General features: G+C 32.8%; 1 protein-coding gene across 1 annotated transcript in view; it reads left to right on the top strand.

The window, feature by feature from the left end:
• The window catches only part of APLF (aprataxin and PNKP like factor), a 69921-nt gene that overhangs the window by 39734 nt on the left and 9795 nt on the right, over window positions 1–20392 (top strand). The window contains exons 7-8 of the mRNA XM_069494710.1: window positions 504–859; window positions 5213–5338. Of these exons, the coding sequence (XP_069350811.1) occupies window positions 504–859; window positions 5213–5338 (482 nt within the window). The remainder of the gene's footprint in view (window positions 1–503; window positions 860–5212; window positions 5339–20392) is intronic.

Genomic DNA, 20392 nt, shown 5'->3' with positions numbered 1-20392 from the left:
TCATAACTTCATGCAAAGTTTTCTGTGAGGGCAGAACAATTTTGTCATTCAGCTATAGAAAATCACAGTCATATTTAGAGTGTAGAAATAAAGTACTGCAGTAACTTATAAGAAATAATAAGGGCAGTGCATGTTAAAAGCATGACACATTGTTGAACAGTGAGTGACACTTAAGAGTTGTTTTGGGAAAAAATTATGTTCAAATGAAAGTGAATGTCTTATAGTTCATTTGTATTTTTCTGTTTATTTTTCACTGAATGTTTGACATTATAGTAAAGGTTTAATGCAACAGTAAATTTATTTTCTAATAACTGAAAATTGGTAGTTATTAAACTAGAGACACAGAAAAGAGTGGTAATTTTAGTAACTTTAATATATGAATCTTTGTTTTAAAAATTTACATATTGCATAGATCCTGTAGTTTCATGTTTCTGTATTCAAATTTATACATTTCATTTAAAAATGTTTCATTTATTTCTGATTTTTTCATATTTATTTTATAGGAAATGCCACAATCATTTTCTTCAATTACATTAAGTAACACAGAAATGAATAATATGAAGACCAATACATGGAGAAATGAAATTCCAATAGAGGAACTTGGTAAGGTTTCCGAACATAAAACCATCACTAAAGGCACACCAAATAAAGAAGATGAAGCAGTGAGCTGTTCTGAGAGTTGTTCAGGTGCCCAAGGCAAGTCATTCCAGGATGAGGCTCAAGGATCTCATCCTGAGTCCAGCTCTGATCCCTCCAAGTCTAAAACTTTGCATGCAAAGTCCACTGATTCAGTTCCACAAGGTTCTGAAGAAAACCAGGTCAAAAGGACATCCTGCATGTATGGGGCCAACTGCTACAGGTAAGATAAAATTATGGGTAGCTTATAATTCCATTATTTCAACAGCATGTAGCTATGTAGATAAATGCTACAGTGTATTAAAAACCTAATAAAATCCTTTGGCCTAAATAAAGGTTAGGAGCTTTAACATGTTTCTATTGGTTTGTACTTTCTCAGTATGCATTCTAGCAACTACTGCTAGAGGCTTCTATGATACAGTGGGAAATTAAATGTTTTATATGTAGACATTCTGACTAATGTAAGGATCTGAATACTGGAGAATCCAGACTTGAAAATTGAATCTCTCAGACCCAAATACCTGTTTATTTAATCTCTTATTAGATAGTAGAGAGATGGTTTCATAAATCGTTGTGTACAGTATAACTATTAAAATAATTTTAGATTATATTTATATGTCTTATTATATTTGGGCATTTTTCTTTATATTTTTCTAATGGTGCTTTGAATCACCATGGTACATTTTAAAACAACTGAATATATATTTTCTGAATTGATTGGTTGATCCTATACTTACTTCGTTAAATTACCTTGTATTATATTTTCTAATTTTATATTTTGTGAATTCAAATTATAATCTCTTAGGTTTAGGCTATATTTACATAATGTTTAGAGTATCCTGTTTTTAATTATGCAGCCCTATTTCAGAAGTATTTCCTTGCATTCCAACTTTTGAAACCAAATATCTTCCTAATGCATTCCAGTAGTTTGTTGCCTTCTGTGCAATAAGGTATTTATATCACATATGCTGTTAATTTCACACTCTTATTATTTCTCTTTAAAATGCATTGCCATTTTAGCACTTGAATAACCATATTTTTCTATTTCAACAGTTCTAATTTATGCATTTATACACAATTTTGTCTGTTTGCAATGGCTTAATTTCACATCTGAGTATAATGTAAAAACCTCTAAAATAGAAGTATATAAACTTTCTATTACTTTGGATTTTGAAAAATCCTGTGTGATATTTGTGTTAGTTTACCAGAGCTGCCATCACAGAATACCACAGTCTAGGTGGTAGCTTAACCATGTATTTTCTCACAGTTCTGGAGGCTGGAAGTCTTAGATTAAGGTGTTGGCAAGTTTGGTTTCTCCTGAGACCACTATTCTTGGCTTCCAAATGGCCTTTTTCTCACTATAGCCTCACATAGCCTTTTGTTGGTATGCATACCTTCCCAGTGTCTTTTTCTCATCTTATAGGGATACCAGTCATATTGGATTAGGGGCTCACCCTTATGACCTCATTTAACCTTAATTATCCCTTTAAAGGCCCTAATACAGTCTCCTAATACAGTCACATTGGGAATTAGGGCTTCAACATAGGAATTAGGAATTTGTGGGGTGGTGGGGAGGAACAGTTCAGTCCATAACAGTATTTAGAACTGTCATTTGTTTTTGTTAAAGATGATTGAAAGCTTTATCAATATCATAATGAATTTACTCATTTGATAATGATTCATGTTAGTTTTAATCAATCTTAGCTTATAGTTACTTTATGTTGAATGGGTAAACATAATGTGGTATATGCATACAATGGGATATTCTTCAACCTTGAAAGGGTAGGGACATTCTGACACATGCTCCAACATGGATGAATTTTGAGGACATTAAGCTAAGTGAAATAAATTACATTTGTTGTTTTGGGACTTTTTGATAAAAGCCATTCTCACTGGAGTTAAGTGGTATCTTATTGTGGTTTAGATTTGCATTTCCTTGATGATTAGAGATGTTGAGCATTTTTTCATGTGTTTCTTGGCCATTAGTCTATTTTCTTTTGAAGAAGTTTCTGTTCATGTCCTTTGCCCACTTTTTAATGGGGTTGTTTGATTTTTTTTCTTGCTGATTTTCCTGACTGGATGCAGAGAGATAGGAACACTCATACACTGCTGGTGGGACTGCAAACTAGTACAACCTCTATGAAAAGTAATATGGGGGTACCTCAAAGAACTAAAAGTAGAACTACCATTTGATCCAGCAATCCTATTACGGGGCATCTACTCAAAGGAAAAAAAGACATTCTATAATAAAGACATTTGCACTCAAATGTTGTTTATAGCAGCACAATCCACAATTGCAAAGATGTGGAAACAATCCAAGTGCCCATCAATACATGAGTGGATTAATAAAATGTGGTATATGTATACCATGGAGTACTACTCAGCCACAAAAAACAATGGTGATCTGGCACCTCTTGTATTATCCTGGATAGAGCTGGAGTCCATTCTACTAAGTATCACAAGAATGGAAAAACAAGCACCACACCATCAAATTGGTACTAATTGATCAACACTTATATGTACATATGAAAGAAACATTCATCAGTTGTTGGGGAGGGGGGAGGAGGGAATGGGTATATTCACACCTAATGGGTGTGATGTGCACTGTCTGGGGGAATGGGCATGTTTGTAGCTGTTACTCGGGCAATGCAAAGGCAATATATGTAAATTAAATGTTTGTACCCCCGTAATATTCTGAAATAAAAAAATACAATAAAAAAAGAAACCAGTCTAAAAAAATAAATAAACCAGTCACAAAAAGACAAATACTGTGTAATTCCACTTGTAGGAAGTATCTAGAGTAGTCAGATTCATAGAAACAGAAATTAGAATGGTAGTTACCAGGGTGGGAGGAGAAACAGAAATTAGAATGGTGGATACCAAGGGAAGGGAAGGAAAGGTTGGGAAGGTGTTGTTTAAAGGGTATAGAGTTTCAGTTTTGCGAGATGGAAAAATTCTGGGGAATGGTTGCACAACAATGTGAAATGCTTAATACTACTGAACTATACATTTAGAAATTTTAAGATGGTAAATTTTATGTTATACATTTCTTACCACAATTTAAAAAAATTTTTTTAAAAAGCAGTGGGCCAGATTTGGCCTGCTGTCCATAGTTTGCCAATAAATACTACTACATTAAAAAAAATTGACAACACCAGATGTTGGTGAGATGATTAAAAAACTGGATTTCTAATAACTTGCTAGTGGGAGTGAAAGTCTATAAAATCATTTTGGAAATTTGGCAGTATTTATCAAACCTGAGCATATACATACCCTATGACCACTCCTAACCATATTCTCAGGAAAAGGCATATATATGTGCACCAAAAGGCTTATAGTAGAATGCTCATCGCAGTATTATTTATAAAAAAGTCAATGGCTGGAATGAACCCCAAAGTTTATCAATAGTAAATGGATAAATAAATTGTATTAGCTTCATAAAATGGAATATTATATAGTAATATAAATGTGCTACTACATGAAACAACAACATGAATTAATCATACAAACATAAAAAGGCAAATTCAAAGAAGTACAGCTAGTATATATTTCCATTTAAGTTAAAAAACAGAACAACACTAATCTGTTGTTTTATAATTATAATATCACTTCTTAAACTGTGATCTGGAGACTCTTGGAAGTCCTCAGAACACTTTTAGAAAATCTGTTAGATTGAAACTATTTTCCTCATAATACTAACAGTTGTTTGTGTGTGCCTGTTTCACTGTCTTTCTCTCACTCACAAGAGTACCCATAGAGTTTCTCAGGGATCACATCATGATTGAATACAGATGCAGATATGAGAAGCGAAGCCAGATGCTGTCTACTAAGCCAGACATTAGAGAAATTTCCACAGTATGAAAACAACATCTCGATGAATTTTTTTCTTGGAAGAGTTGTGTTAAGATGTTATTTATGATAATATATAAAGGGTTTATTGTTATATTTAAATCCAAAACTGTATGTTTTTAATTTCTCATTTGAATTTTCTAATAGGGCAAATAAACTACATAAACAAAAGCTCTCTGGGGCTGTAATCATTTTTAAGAGTACAAAAGAGTCTTGAGACCAAAAAGTTTGAGAAACACTTTTAGAAGGCAGGGTAGTTACTATTGGGTAGTAAAATGGGTTTAATGATTGGAAGGGGACATGTGGGGAATTTCTTGAATGTTGGTACTTTTGTTTTTTATCTTAGTAGAGGGTGCGTAGATGTATTCATTTTATTAAAAGTTTTTAAAGGCTATATATGCTTATGATGTTTATATTATATAATTATATACGTATGTGTCCTATATTTAGTAATGTTTGCAAATTGTCCATTGATATTCATGACCTATCACATTACACCAGAAATGTATTCTGTTACCATGAGAGCTCTATATTGACTAGATGTCATCAACTTCATGTCATAAACGTAGCACGTTGATGTCATCTCCATTTATCTTGTCAGTGTAGCATGTTGATTCATGTTCTGGAATAATCAGATGTCTATTGCTTGGTTTTCTGCTATATCCACTAAAAATCCAGAATATCCTATTAATTATTTTTTCTGACAGTTTATTTGTTACCTTCATAGGAAGAATCCACTCCATTTTCAACACTTCAGCCACCCTGGTGATAGTGATTATGGAGGTATACAAATCATGGGTGAAGATGAGACTGGTGACCGGCCTGAATGTCCCTATGGAGCAGCCTGTTATAGGTATGTAAACCAAGATGTTTGGCCACACTCTTTTTCTCCCTAATTTCTGTTATTTATCTAGGAGAAACTGCAGGCAGCTTCTCTTCTCAAGCCTTAAACTTTTAGTTTTTAAACTTCCATAGATAACAGGTTTTTGTTTTGTTAATTGGTAGGATATATTTCTTCTAGGTAATTCTAAATGGTTGAGATTATAAATATTATAAATACCTGAATTTCTTTTTAACTTTCTGAAATGCAAATCAGATCATTTAAAAGTTGTTGATGCTACCCCAACATACACTCTATTCAGACTCCTAAGTGTGATGGATAAATCCATCTGGAATGTTAGCTCTGCCTCCCTCTACTTCCTCAGCTCCTACTCTCCCCTATTCTTGCCAATACATAAAATTCAATCCTAAAAGAAGAGTATGAGTACCTCTCCTCTCTGCTTCCATAGCATCTGGTCCTGTCTGTCATACACAACGTGGAACTTACTTCATGAGATTGTTTCTTTACCAGAGTGTCTCCCCCTCCAAGCCGCCAAGTATCTTGACAGCAAGGACTCTTACTCTTGTATCTTGCAACTTTGCTTAATGAATTAGTGAACTTGAAATGCCAAACTACCAAAGAAAGAAGTAATGATTTCAGCTTTAAAGAGCTTTAATTCCAGACAGCCATCTTTCTTAGATAATATTGAATACAGATTACTGAATCTACTGAGCTCCTTGAAGTTGTTGCTATTTCTATGATTGTGGTTTTTTTCATTAAGAAGGCAAAATAAACTTCTGAGACCAGAAAGAAAAATCAAAGGCTTATACCTTATCATTTGAAAAGTAAGTGTTCCATTCCAGCAGAACATCCTGCAGATAATAAGAGGCTACTATAATCAACTTTACCAATAAATTTGAAAATTTAGAAGAAATGAATAAATTCCTAGAAAAATTCAGCTTTAAGAGACAGATAAAAGAAAAAATAGAAAATGGAATAATCCTATAAGAGAAAAGAAATTGAATACATAATTCAAAACCTTCCACCAAAGAAGTTATAGATCTGTTTGGTTTTAATGGCAAGTTGTAACAAACATTTAAAGAAGAAATACTGAATTTTTATACAAACTATTCCAAAGAAGTAAAAGAGGGTATATTTCCCAACTCATTTATGAGGCCATCATAACCTTGATACCAAACCCAGAAAGAATAATACAAGAAAGGAAAATTACAGGACAAGCTTACTTTTGAATTTGGTTGTAATCAAGCAATAAATAAAAGGGAAAATATATGACCAAATGGGGTTTATCCAAGGAATGCACCTTTTTTTTTACTTAAAAAATAATGTCATTTACCATGTCATCAGAATAAGTAGAAAAGTCATATAGTTATCCCAATAGATGATTTTTCAGTTGTACTGGGATAATTGAATATATATTTGAAGAAAAAATAAAATTGGAACCCTTTATCACACCATAGTCAAAAACTGAATTCCAGATGACCCATAGTACTAAATGTGAAAAACAACAAAATTATAAAGCTTTAAAAATGTATATAAGGTAATTGTTTTATGATCCCAGAGCAGGAATTATTTTCTAAAACAAGCAATAATTAAAATAGAAAACATTTATTTATTTGACTACATTAAAATTAAGATTTAAAAAAAATCCATCATTATATAACAATTAAGATAGTGAAAACAACCATAGAGTAGGGGAAAAAAATTGCAACTCGCATAATTGATAGTTATCATATATCCAGAACACATGAAAAGATTTTTCAAATTGCCATTGCTTAGTGACACATATAGGCTTTTTGCCCAAAAGGATATCCAAGTGGTAGAAAAAGTTAAGAACAAGTACTCGATGTCATTAGTAATTGAGAAATACTGTTTTTAACAGTTTAACACGTGCCTAGGTTTTTTGTTGTTGTCGTTTTTTAGTATTCACCCTATTTCAGGTTCACTGAGCTTTTTCTCAGGTTGATGTCTTTTATTAATATTGGGAGATTGCTTGGGTAGTACCTCATCTATCTTTCCGCTCCTTGCATGCCAATGGAACATGTATTAAACCTTTTGACCATGTCCCACATGTCTCTTTTGCTTGTTTTGTTCCTTCCATTTTTTTTTTTTTTTTTCTGTCTGTGCTTCAGGTTGGATATTTGCTATTGACTTGTCTTGGAGTTTACTAATCCTCTCTTCTCTTGTGTCTAGCCTGCTGTTAAACCCATCCAAAGGGTTCTTAATTTCAGGTACTGTATTTTCCAATTCTAAGATGTTCACTTTATTTTTTTTAATAAATTCTAATTTTGATCAAACTATCCATCTTGTCATTCATTTCCCCCCCTTTTAATGCTCTTTTCTTTAACAAAGCTGTCTTAGTTATTATAAAGTTTTTATTTGCTAACCAATATTTCTGGTTTTGCTTCTTATGTTGTTTTTTTCTCTTGATTTTTGGCCATATTTTTCTGCCTCTTTGTGTCCAGCAACCTTTTATTGCAATCCTAACATTATCTATTAAGATAACTATTGGAATTTTAGATGTTGTCTTCCACGAGTAAGGGTACTCCCTCTGCTTGGCAGATAGGAGACAGTCATCTCTGTCTAGTCACTAGTCAGAGATTTAGATAGATGATAGCTAGAGTTTTACTAAAACTCAATGTATCTTTGATTTTTTCCTATTCCTTTGGTGTGGCTTTTCTAGACTTTTGTGTGAGAGGCAGGTCTCTGTCTTCTTAGCTCTAGAACTTCTCTTTGGAGATTTCGAGCTCAGCCCATCCTGCCACCCATCATCTTAAATTTTGGCACATTTCTTGAGGGGAGACTAGTTATATATTTATTACAGATTCCTTCCCTCCAGTGGGACTTTGTCTCTGAATCACTACCTGAATGGGAGATATCATGCTGCTTTTTTGAGGTTCACCAAGACTTTCAGCCTCTTATACTTCCCAGAAACTCAACAAATATTTCTTGGGAAAAATAAGCTTTGTATTTAGGGCTCCTTTAGTTTATAAACTATAATGCCAACCCCATGAAAGCATGAAAAGCTCTACTAGTTTCTCTTCAAATAAAATTCCTTCACTTTGTTCAAATCTTATCCTTAACCCACACCAAGAATTGGTAAATGCCTTCAGTAAAAAAAACTGCCAGTAATTGTCAGCTCACATAGGAAAGGCTTTTTCATCTCTGGAATTTTAGGTAATTTAAAATTCTTACTGCTCCCACAATTCTGTCATATAAATAATTTTTACAATCTGTCAGGTTTTTTTCTAGTTGTTAAAATAAAAGTGTTATTCCACCATGATATCCTATATCCATCCTTCTCAAAAGCAAAATCCAAACATACCTATCGTTGAGAAGAATAAGAAGAAAATACAAATCCTTGCTAAGAATAATGATGTCAAAAATTGCTGTCTCCATGTCATCAATCTCTCTAAAAGAGGTTAGGGCAGGGAGCAGTCCAGAGAAGGCCAGTAGCATACACAAGGTATTTTGATTGAAGAAATTATGAATTTTCCAGGTCAATAATATAATAGAAATCCTAGTTGCAGAAGCCATGATATATATTTACATACCCATACCCTCTCTTGTCACATTATTATTAGGCAAAACATACATCCAATAGACTTATTTCATATCATTGCTAAAACTAAACAAATGTTATATTATGATCAATTTATTCTTTAACAATCTTGATTTGTGAGAATGTTATTTTTATTAGCCATTTACCATTTAATGCTAGAAAATAAGCCTTGTGTATCAAAATGATAAAATGTTCTAATTTCATTTGCTTTAAGGCATGTTTTTATGTATATGCATGCTAGAATTTTCCTATTGTCACAAAAGAAAAATATTGAAGTTTCACAGATCATAAAACAAGCTGTCAAAATTGGTAACAAATAATTATATTTAGAAAAATATATATTCCAAAAGCAGAGTTGTGATAAACCTGTTTTCCATGATGGATGACACATTTAGAAGGGAGATGAAAGTTACAAGCTATGACATGTGTTTGCTTTTTTTGTCTTAGAAATTTGCCTTCACAAAACAGGTTAAGAATTAGTCTCAAGTAAAAACAATTATGCTTTCAAGTGAATGCTAACTTGATTTTTTAATTTTAATTTTTGCTTCTCAGTCTTACTTTTTAATCCCAATATGCAAGTCAGTTTTTCTTTTTGATATATCTAAGCTATCTTAGGGTTGTATACCCTGTTAAATAATCTTAATTTTATACTACATTTATATGATATTGTATTTCCACATGTTGTCATGTAAGGTCAAAGTTTTATCACTGTAGAACAAATATGGAAGCATGAAATTGTATACAATTGGATATATTTCATTATCACCCATTCCATCCCATGAGTAAAATAGGGAAAAGGAGATATGGGTCACATATGTAAATGCATACTGTAGTAAAAATAAAGGTTTCCACAGCTCATCTAATAGAGAAGGTTGGTGTTTAGTAAAGGATATGTTATCATTAAATTTTACTTATTTCTAGACCATAGGCATTAACATTTTATGTGACTTATACTTTTTAATCTAACAAAATTAACTTGAAAAAAATGAGAATTTGAAAGAACTCGTTGATGCTGTCATTTTAAGTATCCTGCCTTTTTAATTTATTTTTGTGTGTGTGCTGTACGCTGCTGTTTGTCAGAAGACTCATTCGGTCTAATGGATTTGATTAGCTTAAGGTACTTGTCTGAATTAGAGCATTAGATATTTAGTGTCCAGCATTCCCCAGTGATTGCTGTCCCTGCCTCTGACTCATTCACTTCCTCTGGTGAGTAATAGGATTTTATGCAGTGCATTACTCCTGTTCTTACTCATTAAATTAAGCAGTAAACTTAGAATATATGTACACTAAAATGAACGGAATCTATTTTCATCCAGCTTAGTGTATTAATGTAAAGTCAAACTCATATACATTGCCTTGGATTATAAAACCTTAGGCAGTCTGGTGTCATGCAAATGAAAATGTTGGTTTTCAGAAGCTAGTGCCCAATTTTTTTCTAAAATTATAACATCTTCTAAGAGGGGTGACATAAGGAAGCCAATTATCAACTGTAAGTGCTTGAAATATAATATTGAATCTGCATCATGGCCTCTATTGTGCAAAAGAACACAATGTTTTTCCACAACACAATTTATTTTTTCAAAACATATATTTGATGGTGAGTGTAGTCTTCCCTTGGTATCTCTAGGGGATTGGTTCCAGGACGCCAGCAGATACCCAAATCTGTGGATGTTCAAGTCCCTTATATAAAATGGTGCAATATTTGCATTTAACCTACACAAATACTCCTGTATACTTTAAGTCATCCCTTGATTCCATATAATACCGAATACAATGTAAATGCTATGTAAATACTTGTTATACTGAATTGTTTAGGAGTAATGATAAAAAAAAGTGTACATGCCCAGTACAAACTCAGTCATCTTAGACGACATTTTCAGTCTGCAGTTGGTTGAAACTGCTGATGCTGAACCCAACTATGAAGGCTGAGCATAGATGCAGATGTACACTTCAAACTACAAGATAATGATATTTAGAAATCACTTAATAAAAAATAAGAACATGTGTGTTTAGTGTAAAAACAGGTAATATTATTTAAGGCAAAAATTTATAGGTCTTCATAAGGAGACTCTAATTGTCAGGTAGTTGAGATTTCCAGAATCAGCCATCACTTTATTTATAGTTAAGAATAGTCAATGTTGGTAGCACCTTGATCCATTTTTATATATTCTGCTTATAGAGAAGGTAACCTATCATCATCTTCCATACTTAAAATTTTAAAATTATATGTAAGGCTATGATCTTGGAAGAAAGTATCTTAGACTAAATATTAATCACTTGCTACACAGTTTTCATAAGACTTGGCTATAATTTTTTTAAACTTCATTTGGAAATTGCAGTAACAACATCAATTATATTCATGTGGCCTTGAAAAAATATACTGGAATTTCTTTGGTGGTTTTGTTTTTATTTCATTTATTTGAATATACATCTGTTTTCATAATAATAAATTTGTTTTCATTTGTTATATTTAGTATTAATTACACATATAATAATTGTCAGAATTTTTTGGCATACATAATAAATTGTAGTGATTATCAGTTAAATTGAGTACTTCCCATTCTATGTTACTTTACTATTTCATTGTTTAATAAAGACCGTATTTTTTCATTCTTTTCTTTTTCTCATACATTTTGAGACCTAGATTTTGGATAATATGGGATTCATGTTTTTGCTTCAGGTTTTAAAATAAGTGTGAATTTCAAAAATGAAAAATAAGTTATTTTGTTTTGATAAAAAACACAAACATAAGATGTCTATTACTTACTGAGTAAATATTGAGCTTCTATAATAAAATTTGCTACCCACTATACTAGGAGCTGATGTAAAACAGTTCTTTAGGTTCATTTAAAATCAAGGTATTAAGTTACCCAATCTTTGGAAGTAAGTAAAAATAAAAATTATTATTCTGTTCTTGCTACCACTGTCTTGTTAATCTTTAGGTGGAGAGATACAGGGTTTTTAACTCAGCAGACTTAGGTTCTAGTTATGGTCATGCCAGTTCTGTAGCATAATTTTGCATAAGTTATTTGGTTTTCCTGCGTTTCAGTTCCTCATGAAAACATGGGAAATACAGAGGTTGGATTGCTTGTACTCTGGGAGCCTCCACTCAACATGGAGAAATCCAGAGCAGAGATGAATATATTTATATTCATAAAGTCAACTCAGTTATGTTCCTGACTACTCTTCCTTAGCCGCCTTTGCTGTCTCCTCTTCTTGTAAATATTACAGAGCCTCACGGCTCAGTTCTCAGATCTCTTCCCTACTCTATTCTGTTCTTATTTCCTAGGTGAGCTAATTTAATTTAATGGCTCCAGATCCATATATTTAAAGGTCTCCATTTGGTTGCATAATAGGCAGTACAAAATTATCACATCTGAAACAGAACTCTTGATTTTTATCATGAAAACAACTTTTTCCCAATTGCTCCCCGCTCTGTAAATGATTCTACTATTCACACAGTGTTCAGTCCCACAACCAAGAGGCACCCTTGATTCTTCTCTTTCCTTCACTCATTTAATCTGTCAGCAGTTCCTGCCATTTCAACCTTTAAAATATATTAGAAACCTGAGCACTTCTTAGGTCCTCTCCCTCTATCCTTTACTACCTTAGTCACAACCACCATCATCTCTTGCCTGGAGTATTGCCATAGCTTCGTAACTGATATGCCTGTTTTCTCTCTTGCCCTCGTGTAGTTCACACTCTATGTAGCAACCAGAGTAATTCTTTAAAAATAAGACGTACCGTGTTGTTTTCTTACTCAAAACTTTCCAAAGGCTTCCCATAACAAACTTTACCATGGCTTACGTGTTCTTCTCAGACTTCCTTTCCTACTAGTTTCCTTCTTACTCATTCCCCTTGACCTAAACTGGTCTTCATGTGTTTTACCTAATATTCCAGCTTGTTTCCATTTCTGGGCCTTAGCAAATGTAAAGACATTTACTGTTTCCTCCTCCTGGAGTGTTCTTCCTTCAGATATGTATGTGCTACACCTCCTCAGAAATGCCTTCTCTGACCTCTTTACCTAAATACCTACCCCATATCTCCATGCTCAGTCACTCTTTATTTTTCTTCATAACAATCATTTCCTGAAATTATAAATATGTATTTGTTTGTCTGTCTTTCTCACCAGCATATAAACCCCATGAAAGCAGAAACTGTCTGCTTGTTTACTACTGATAGTGTCTCTGGAACCTTGAACAGTACTTGGCACATAGTAGGTATTCAGTGAATTTTTATTGACAGATGGTACCAATGTAATGGATAGCAATAGGATCTATTTTAATAATTTCTATTTAATCATTATTTGTAGGGTCATTGTCAGGAAATACTAGAAAGGGTCAAACTTCCCATTGGTTCACTATAAGTACAAAGATTTGTAAGTGCCATAATGAGAAAATTTATAAAATACCATGTTTCTTGCAGTATTAAAATATATTTTTGCCTAAACTTTTTGTTACTCGTGTGCTTACACCACTAAAATAAGAATAATGTTTTAGAAAATATCTATTTTAAAATATAACAGCTTACAAAAACCTGATATGGTTATGGTTGTATAGTTTTATGTTCAGAAATAAGAGATTACTGTTAATAATTAACAACAATGAAAAAAAAGGATTTTGAGACCTGTTGAGTTACAGAAAATGCCATTTGTGAAAAAGGTTGATATAAATCATTTATGAATGAACTTTGATTAAGTAATTCCATTCATTTTTGGAAAAATATCTGGGTTGAATTTGGCATTACCCTTGAAAGTTATTTCAAATGTTCATATGCCCCCAAAGAGCCGTACAGAGTTGCCACTTAGCCTTGACCTAGGGATATATGAAAAAGACATTTTGCTTTGTTATGAAATAACTGATTTTTGAAAATGGAATATGCAAAGCCAAATGTTAGAAAATATATAAGTGTCTGAAATGTGACTGGGGGAATATTTAACCAGAAGTTAAATAATATCTTATTGAAGGAAAAATTCAGCCATTTAATATTAATTGACAGTTACTTTTACTGGCACATAGGATTTCTAGCCATTGTTGAATACCTTAAAGTGAAATTGATTTTTGTCTATCAAAATAGGTGGTATCTGTAAAATGCTTAATGACATACAGGTGTTTATACACATTACTTCATCTAACCCTTGGAACAACCCTATGTGAGGTAATCAATGTTATCTGCTTTTCAGATGAGGAAAGTGACTTGGTTCAGAGGACTTCCCCTAAGTCACACAACCAATAAATTGTGTAGTTTGAATTCAGGCTCAGCTCTTCTGATCCCAAAACCTGAGCCCCTTTACAACATAATGCTAGTGATCTAAAGTTTAAAAATCCAGATGAGAGCAGGTCTAAGACACAGTGGTTTCTGTATCTTTTAAGCATTTGTGAAGGACTCTCGGTGTTCCTGCTTGACCTGAGTGATTGATTGACTAAAGCTAAGTATCTTACAATGCTGAACTGTCTGTATGTGAGGAACTTGATTGCAGTGGAGCCTGATTAATATGAGTGTCAGATTTTCATTGTTTCCTGGGGAAGTAATATGAATTGTTAATGGCAGGAAATTCTAACATATTTTAGTTTTGAGTATATGTAAAATGATTCATTGAGTACTTTGATTATTAACGTTATAGGTGTGAGTACAAAGCAATTTCAGCACATTGGCAGTCATTTCAACCTGTTGAGAATTAGGCATTCTCTGGAATATATCCAATAGAAAAACTGCCTTTCAAAGGGTAGATTTCTGAAAAACATAAGGATCCATGGATTAGGGTTTACTAAAAGAAAAAAATAAGTATTAGCATTAACTCAAGAAAGTTCATTTTTAGTCCAGAAATATTAAAAATTGTTTTGTACTCCAACCAATGAGAATTTTAAACTTCTGATTTGTATTGCAAATGATTCTTTCAAGCTTTTTTCAAGAATCATTTTCTTAAGAAATAATGATAGTAAAAACAAGTGTCTTTTTTTTCCTATTAAGTAGAAAAAATATAGTAGATGACATGATCTTATATATAGAAAACCTTAAAAACTCCACTAAAAAACTGTTAGAACTAATAAATGACGTCAATAATGTTGCAGGATATAAAATCAACATACAAAAATCAATATGTTTATATACACTAATGATGAACTATCCAAAAAAGAAAGCAGGAAAGCAATCTCATTTACAATACCTACCAAAAAAAAAAAAAAAAAAGAGAGAGAGAGAGATTACTTATGAATAAATTTAACCAAGGAGATAAAAGACCTGTACACTGAAAACTATAAAACACTGATGAAAGAAATTGAAGAAGACACAAATAAAAGATGTCCTATATTCATGGATTAGAAGAATTAATATTATAAAATTTCCTTACTATCCAAAGCAAATTGCTGATGCAATGCATTCTCTATCAAAATTCTAGTGACATTTTTCATAGAAATAGAAAAAACAATTCTAAACTTTGTATGGAACCACAAAAGACCCTGAATAATCAAAGCAATCTTGAACAAAATGAACAAAGCTGTAGGTATCACACTACCTGACTTCAAAATATACTACAAAGCTGTAATAATCAAAACAACATGATACTAGCATCAAAACAGACACATAGCCCAATGGAACATAATAGAGAGCCCAGAAATAAATTCACACATTTTCAGTGAATTGATTTTTGACAAAGATGCCAAGAACACACAATGGGGAAACGACAGTCTCTTTGATAAATAGTGTTGGGAAAACTGGATATCCACACACAAAAGAATGAATTTAGACCTTTATCTCACACCATATACAAAAATAACTAAAGATGGATAAAAGCTTTAAATGTAAAACCTGAAACTATAAAAGTACTAAAAGAAAACAAAGGAGAGAACCTCCGTGACATTGGTCTTGTCAATGATTTTTTTTTTGATACGATCCCAAAAGTACAGGTAACAAAAGTGAAAATAGACAAATGGGATTACATAAAACTAAAAAGCTTCTGCACAGCCTAGAAAACAATTAACAGAGTGAAGAAACAACCTACGGAATGGGAGGAAGTATATACTAACCATACATCTGATAAGGGATTAATATCCAAAATATATAAGAAACTCAACTCGATATCAAGAAAACAAGTAACCTGATTTTAAAAAGGCAAAGGACTTCAGTAGATTCTTAAAAACCACATACATATGGCCAACAGGTATATAAAAAATGCTCACCATCACTAATCATCAGGGAAATGCAAATTAAAACCACACACCTATTAGAATGGCTATTATAAAAAAGATAAAAAATAAGTGTTGGCAAGGATATAGAGAAAAGTGAATGCTTGCACACTCATGGTAGTAAATCTAACTGAGAAGTCTCTGGTGGTTACCAGAGGCTGTGGTGAGGGTAGGTTGGGGAGACATTGGTCAACAGATACAAAATTTCATTTAGAAGGAATAAGTTCAAGAGATCTATTGTATAACATGGTTACTATAGTTAATAACAATGTATCTCATATACACATACATAACAATGTAGGTATTGATAACAATGTATCGTATATAGCAATGTATATATTAATAACAATGTATCATATATATATACATAACAATGTATGTATTAATTACAGTGTATTGTGTACTTGAAAATTTAAGAGAGTAGATATTAAGTGTTCTCACCACAAAAAATGGTGTGTGAGGTAGTGCATATGTTAATTAGTTTGATTTAGCCATTCCACAATGTATATATATTTCAAAACATCATGTTGTACACCATAAATATATACAATTTTTATTTAATTAAAAAGTAAATTTTGGCCGGGCGGGGTGGCTCACGCCTGTAATCCTAGCACTCTGGGAGGCCGAGGCGGGTGGATCGCTCGAGGTCAGGAGTTCGAGACCAGCCTGAGCAAGAGTGAGACCTCGTCTCTACTAAAAGTAGAAAGAAATGATTTGGACAGCTAAAATATATATATACAAAAAATTAGCCGGGCATGGTGGCGCATGCCTGTAGTCCCAGCTACTCGGGAGGCTGAGGCAGTAGGATCGCTTAAGCCCAGGAGTTTGAGGTTGCTGTGAGCTAGGCTGACGCCACGGCACTCACTCTAGCCCAGGCAACAGAGTGAGACTCTGTCTCAAAAAAAAAAAAAATAAAATAAAATAAAAAGTAAATTTGTTTAAAAATAGAAAAACATAAAATATTACATCACTTTGAAAATTCATGTGAAAGCTTAATTTAAAAAAACTTTTGAAGGAAAAGTGATATTCTTGTAGATAGAATATTGATGATATTCTTGTAGATAGATTGATCTATGAGAAATATAATTGACTTGTGAAAGGGACTCTTATAAGTGCTATGAAAGATATTAAGAAGTGTAAGAAAAATCTCATGACCTCCAGCAGCTCACTTGAGAAAAAACAGAGATCATACACACACATGTGCAAGTGTGAGTGTTTGTGTGTGTTGAAAATTTAGAAGATGGTACAAGAAATTATGTGGTAGATACCAAATGTTGAATATAGACAATATATTCTGGAGCTATTTCCCAGTCATTATTAGAGTTGCTTTCATGAAGGTGGTATGATTTGAACTTAGGCAGTGCAGAGTTAGAAGAATATGCTTGGCAAAAAAGCTATGAGCAAGTGCCTATCAATGAGACAGAAGCAAAAACTACTCCCCTACAGTAGAAACAAAAGATAAGGCTTCAAACAAAGGTTAAAACTGAGATCATGAAGGACCTTGAAAGAGAGGATAATGTAAGAATTTGGCATTCAGAATACTTAATTTAGCATTTGAATTGTTATAGAAACCAAACATATATAAATTTTTTTGAGTATGTGCTTTTGCATATAATATACTATATTTTCTGTTTGGGTTCATTTTCTTATTAAGATCTATTCTGTGCATTGTATTTATCATCAAAAAGAATAAAGTATATTTGAAAATACCCCAAATAAGAAACTATTGAACTTGGCACAGAGAATATTTTTTCCTTCATTTTCAATGAAATAGCTAGCAAAATTTTATTGATATTAATTCTTTTGTTTTTAATTGAAGGTTTTGTATCTAAGTTAAATGTGAAAAAACACCAGCTCAACTAGTTTCTTTTGGTCTGCATTGCAGTCTTTTTGTGAAAATAGCAAGTTCTCCTAGGAAAGAATGGAAACTATTAGCAGAGTCTCAAAGAAACAACTTTCCCTTTTGAAGGCAGATCAGAATCTACACACAGGGCTGAAAAATCATTCCCATTTTTAAATATAAAATTTCATAATATATTTTTTGTTCTTCCTTTTTGGAATATGCAAATGTAAAACTTTTTTCTTATTCATTTATTCTTAAATGACTTTCCTTTCTTAGGTGGTATGCAAGGTTAGAGTATATAGATGGTGTATGTGAGCACAACTGTGGATGTGTTCCAAGACAATAGAGAATGAGGAACCACCTTCTGAAACTTTAAAGTTGAACCAGTATTTTACTCTCCACTTTCTGATACTGTGTCTTCACTTTCTCTTTTTAAAAAGTTATTCTCCCTTTTAATCATTCTAGCCTGACAACTGATGTCAGCAGTCTTTTAACTAGTATTTGGTATATAAACTGTACTTGAGTCTCCATTGACTCTTTTGGTTCCATTTCTGTACCTGTTTTTAAAACCTGACATTTAGTTACTTGAGTTTCTAAAGCATCTTTGAAGGAGACCCCATTAGCAAACAACTAAGACCATATTTAACTTTTCAGTAATCCTACTTACCTATTGTGGGCAAAGTGGGAAAAGGTAGAACTGCTTGGTACCTGAAGCAAACATATATTAAAAGGAAGGAGAAAAAGCCTTTAAATCTCAAATGACTATAGATGGACCGATAATAATAAGACACTAGTGTTGAATGTTAACACTTGAAAAATCTTGATACCGGTATATGCAACTTCAGTGTGCTATTCTTGCCTGCTTTTTAGTGGGTTTGAAATTTTTTCAAAATAAAAAGTTACTAAAAAAATTTCAAATGACTAATAATCTTTTTCTAGATCAAAGGTGAAGAATATATTTGGTATTAATGTCCCCAGTTTTTCTCTTCCGCCTTCCCTGATGCCCAACATTAATTGTACCTTAATAATGATACAATTTAACAAGTCAGTGACCTGCACCAGCATGTTCAGTAGGAAAGAGCTTCCCACAAATCACCACCACAGCTGTGATCATTTGCAGCTCTTTTCATCACATCTAAGTTGTCCAGTTTATTTTTTTCAAGTTTGAATTTCTTTTCCATCAAAAGGTCAAATTTGGATTAATTACCCTAAGTACACAATCTTGTATATAATCTTTATTCCATTTTTCAAGGCTATTGAGTTACGATCCTAATTAATTGTGCAGTTGCACTCTGGTACTGTGTTGAATGCTCACATTATAGGAAAAGTCACAAAAAAGAAGAGTATTAGCAATAAGGAATGTCAGTGACACCTAACACAAGACCTGGCATGTAATAAGGACTCCGTGACTATTTCTTGAGCTAATAATGAGGGGATCAATGGAGAACATTATTCACTTAACATCTGCTAAGCCCTTAGACTAAGGACTTGTACGTTATCTCGTGAATCCTCACAACAGCTTCATATGAGTCTAGGGGCTGTTGTTATCCACCTCTTCCAACTGGGGAAACTGAAGCGTAGACAGCATGTGGGGAGGTGGATGAGCCAGAATTCTAATTGGGTCTTTCTGATTTTACTTACTACCCTTATATTTCAATAAAAGTATTTCTACCTAGAGAATTTTTTTTACTTTTTTTAGGGTCAGTCCATAAAAGAGAGGGTGTTTTGTTTATTTGGGTGGGGTTAATTTTAAATTAATCTTGGCTGGGGAGGAAGGATCTTCCTTTTCTTGATTTTTGAAAACTCTGTCATCCCTTATGGTAGCCACTAGCCACATGTAGCTGTTGACATTTCAATGTAAATGAACTAAAATGGAATAAAATTTAAAATTCAGTTCTTCAGCTTTATTACCCACATTTCAAGTGCTCAAAAGCCACATGAAGTTAGTGGCTACTGTATTGGACAATACAGATTCAGAAAATTTCCCTCATCACAGAAAGTTCTTTTGGATAGTGTTACAAAATTCTAGGGTTTTCAGTTGAAACCATTGAAAGTAACATTAGTTAAAATCTATCTTGGAAAATAGATTCCATGGTTACCACAGCTCTCAGCAATAACACTCTATTTTTCTTTTTCTTTTTTCTTTGTACTTTCCTTTATTCTTTCTACAAATATTTATTGACTACCATGTTCCAGGAACTGTTATAGGAATTGCTTTTCAGTAATAAACAGAAAAGGACACAACCTTTATCTCCACAAATCTTAGCATCTAAGTTCATTTCACTTTAATTCTCTTTCAACAATCATCTGAGAACCTCCTGTGTGCTGAGATTATGCTAGTTGCTGGAGGAGTCTGAGTTCCTCGATGAACTTATAAATGGTAGGAGAGGCAAACACATAATGACAATTAAAATGTAAAAGGATGAAAAAGAAAAATCTTTTTCCAGCTGTGGAAGTCTTTCTGGAGTAGACATGGTGGC

Source organism: Eulemur rufifrons, chromosome 19, assembly GCF_041146395.1.
Source record: "Eulemur rufifrons isolate Redbay chromosome 19, OSU_ERuf_1, whole genome shotgun sequence".
NCBI classification, from domain to species: Eukaryota; Metazoa; Chordata; class Mammalia; order Primates; family Lemuridae; genus Eulemur; species Eulemur rufifrons.
The sequence above is the reverse complement of the archived record's forward strand: the minus strand, read 5'-3'. Positions and strand labels throughout refer to the sequence as shown.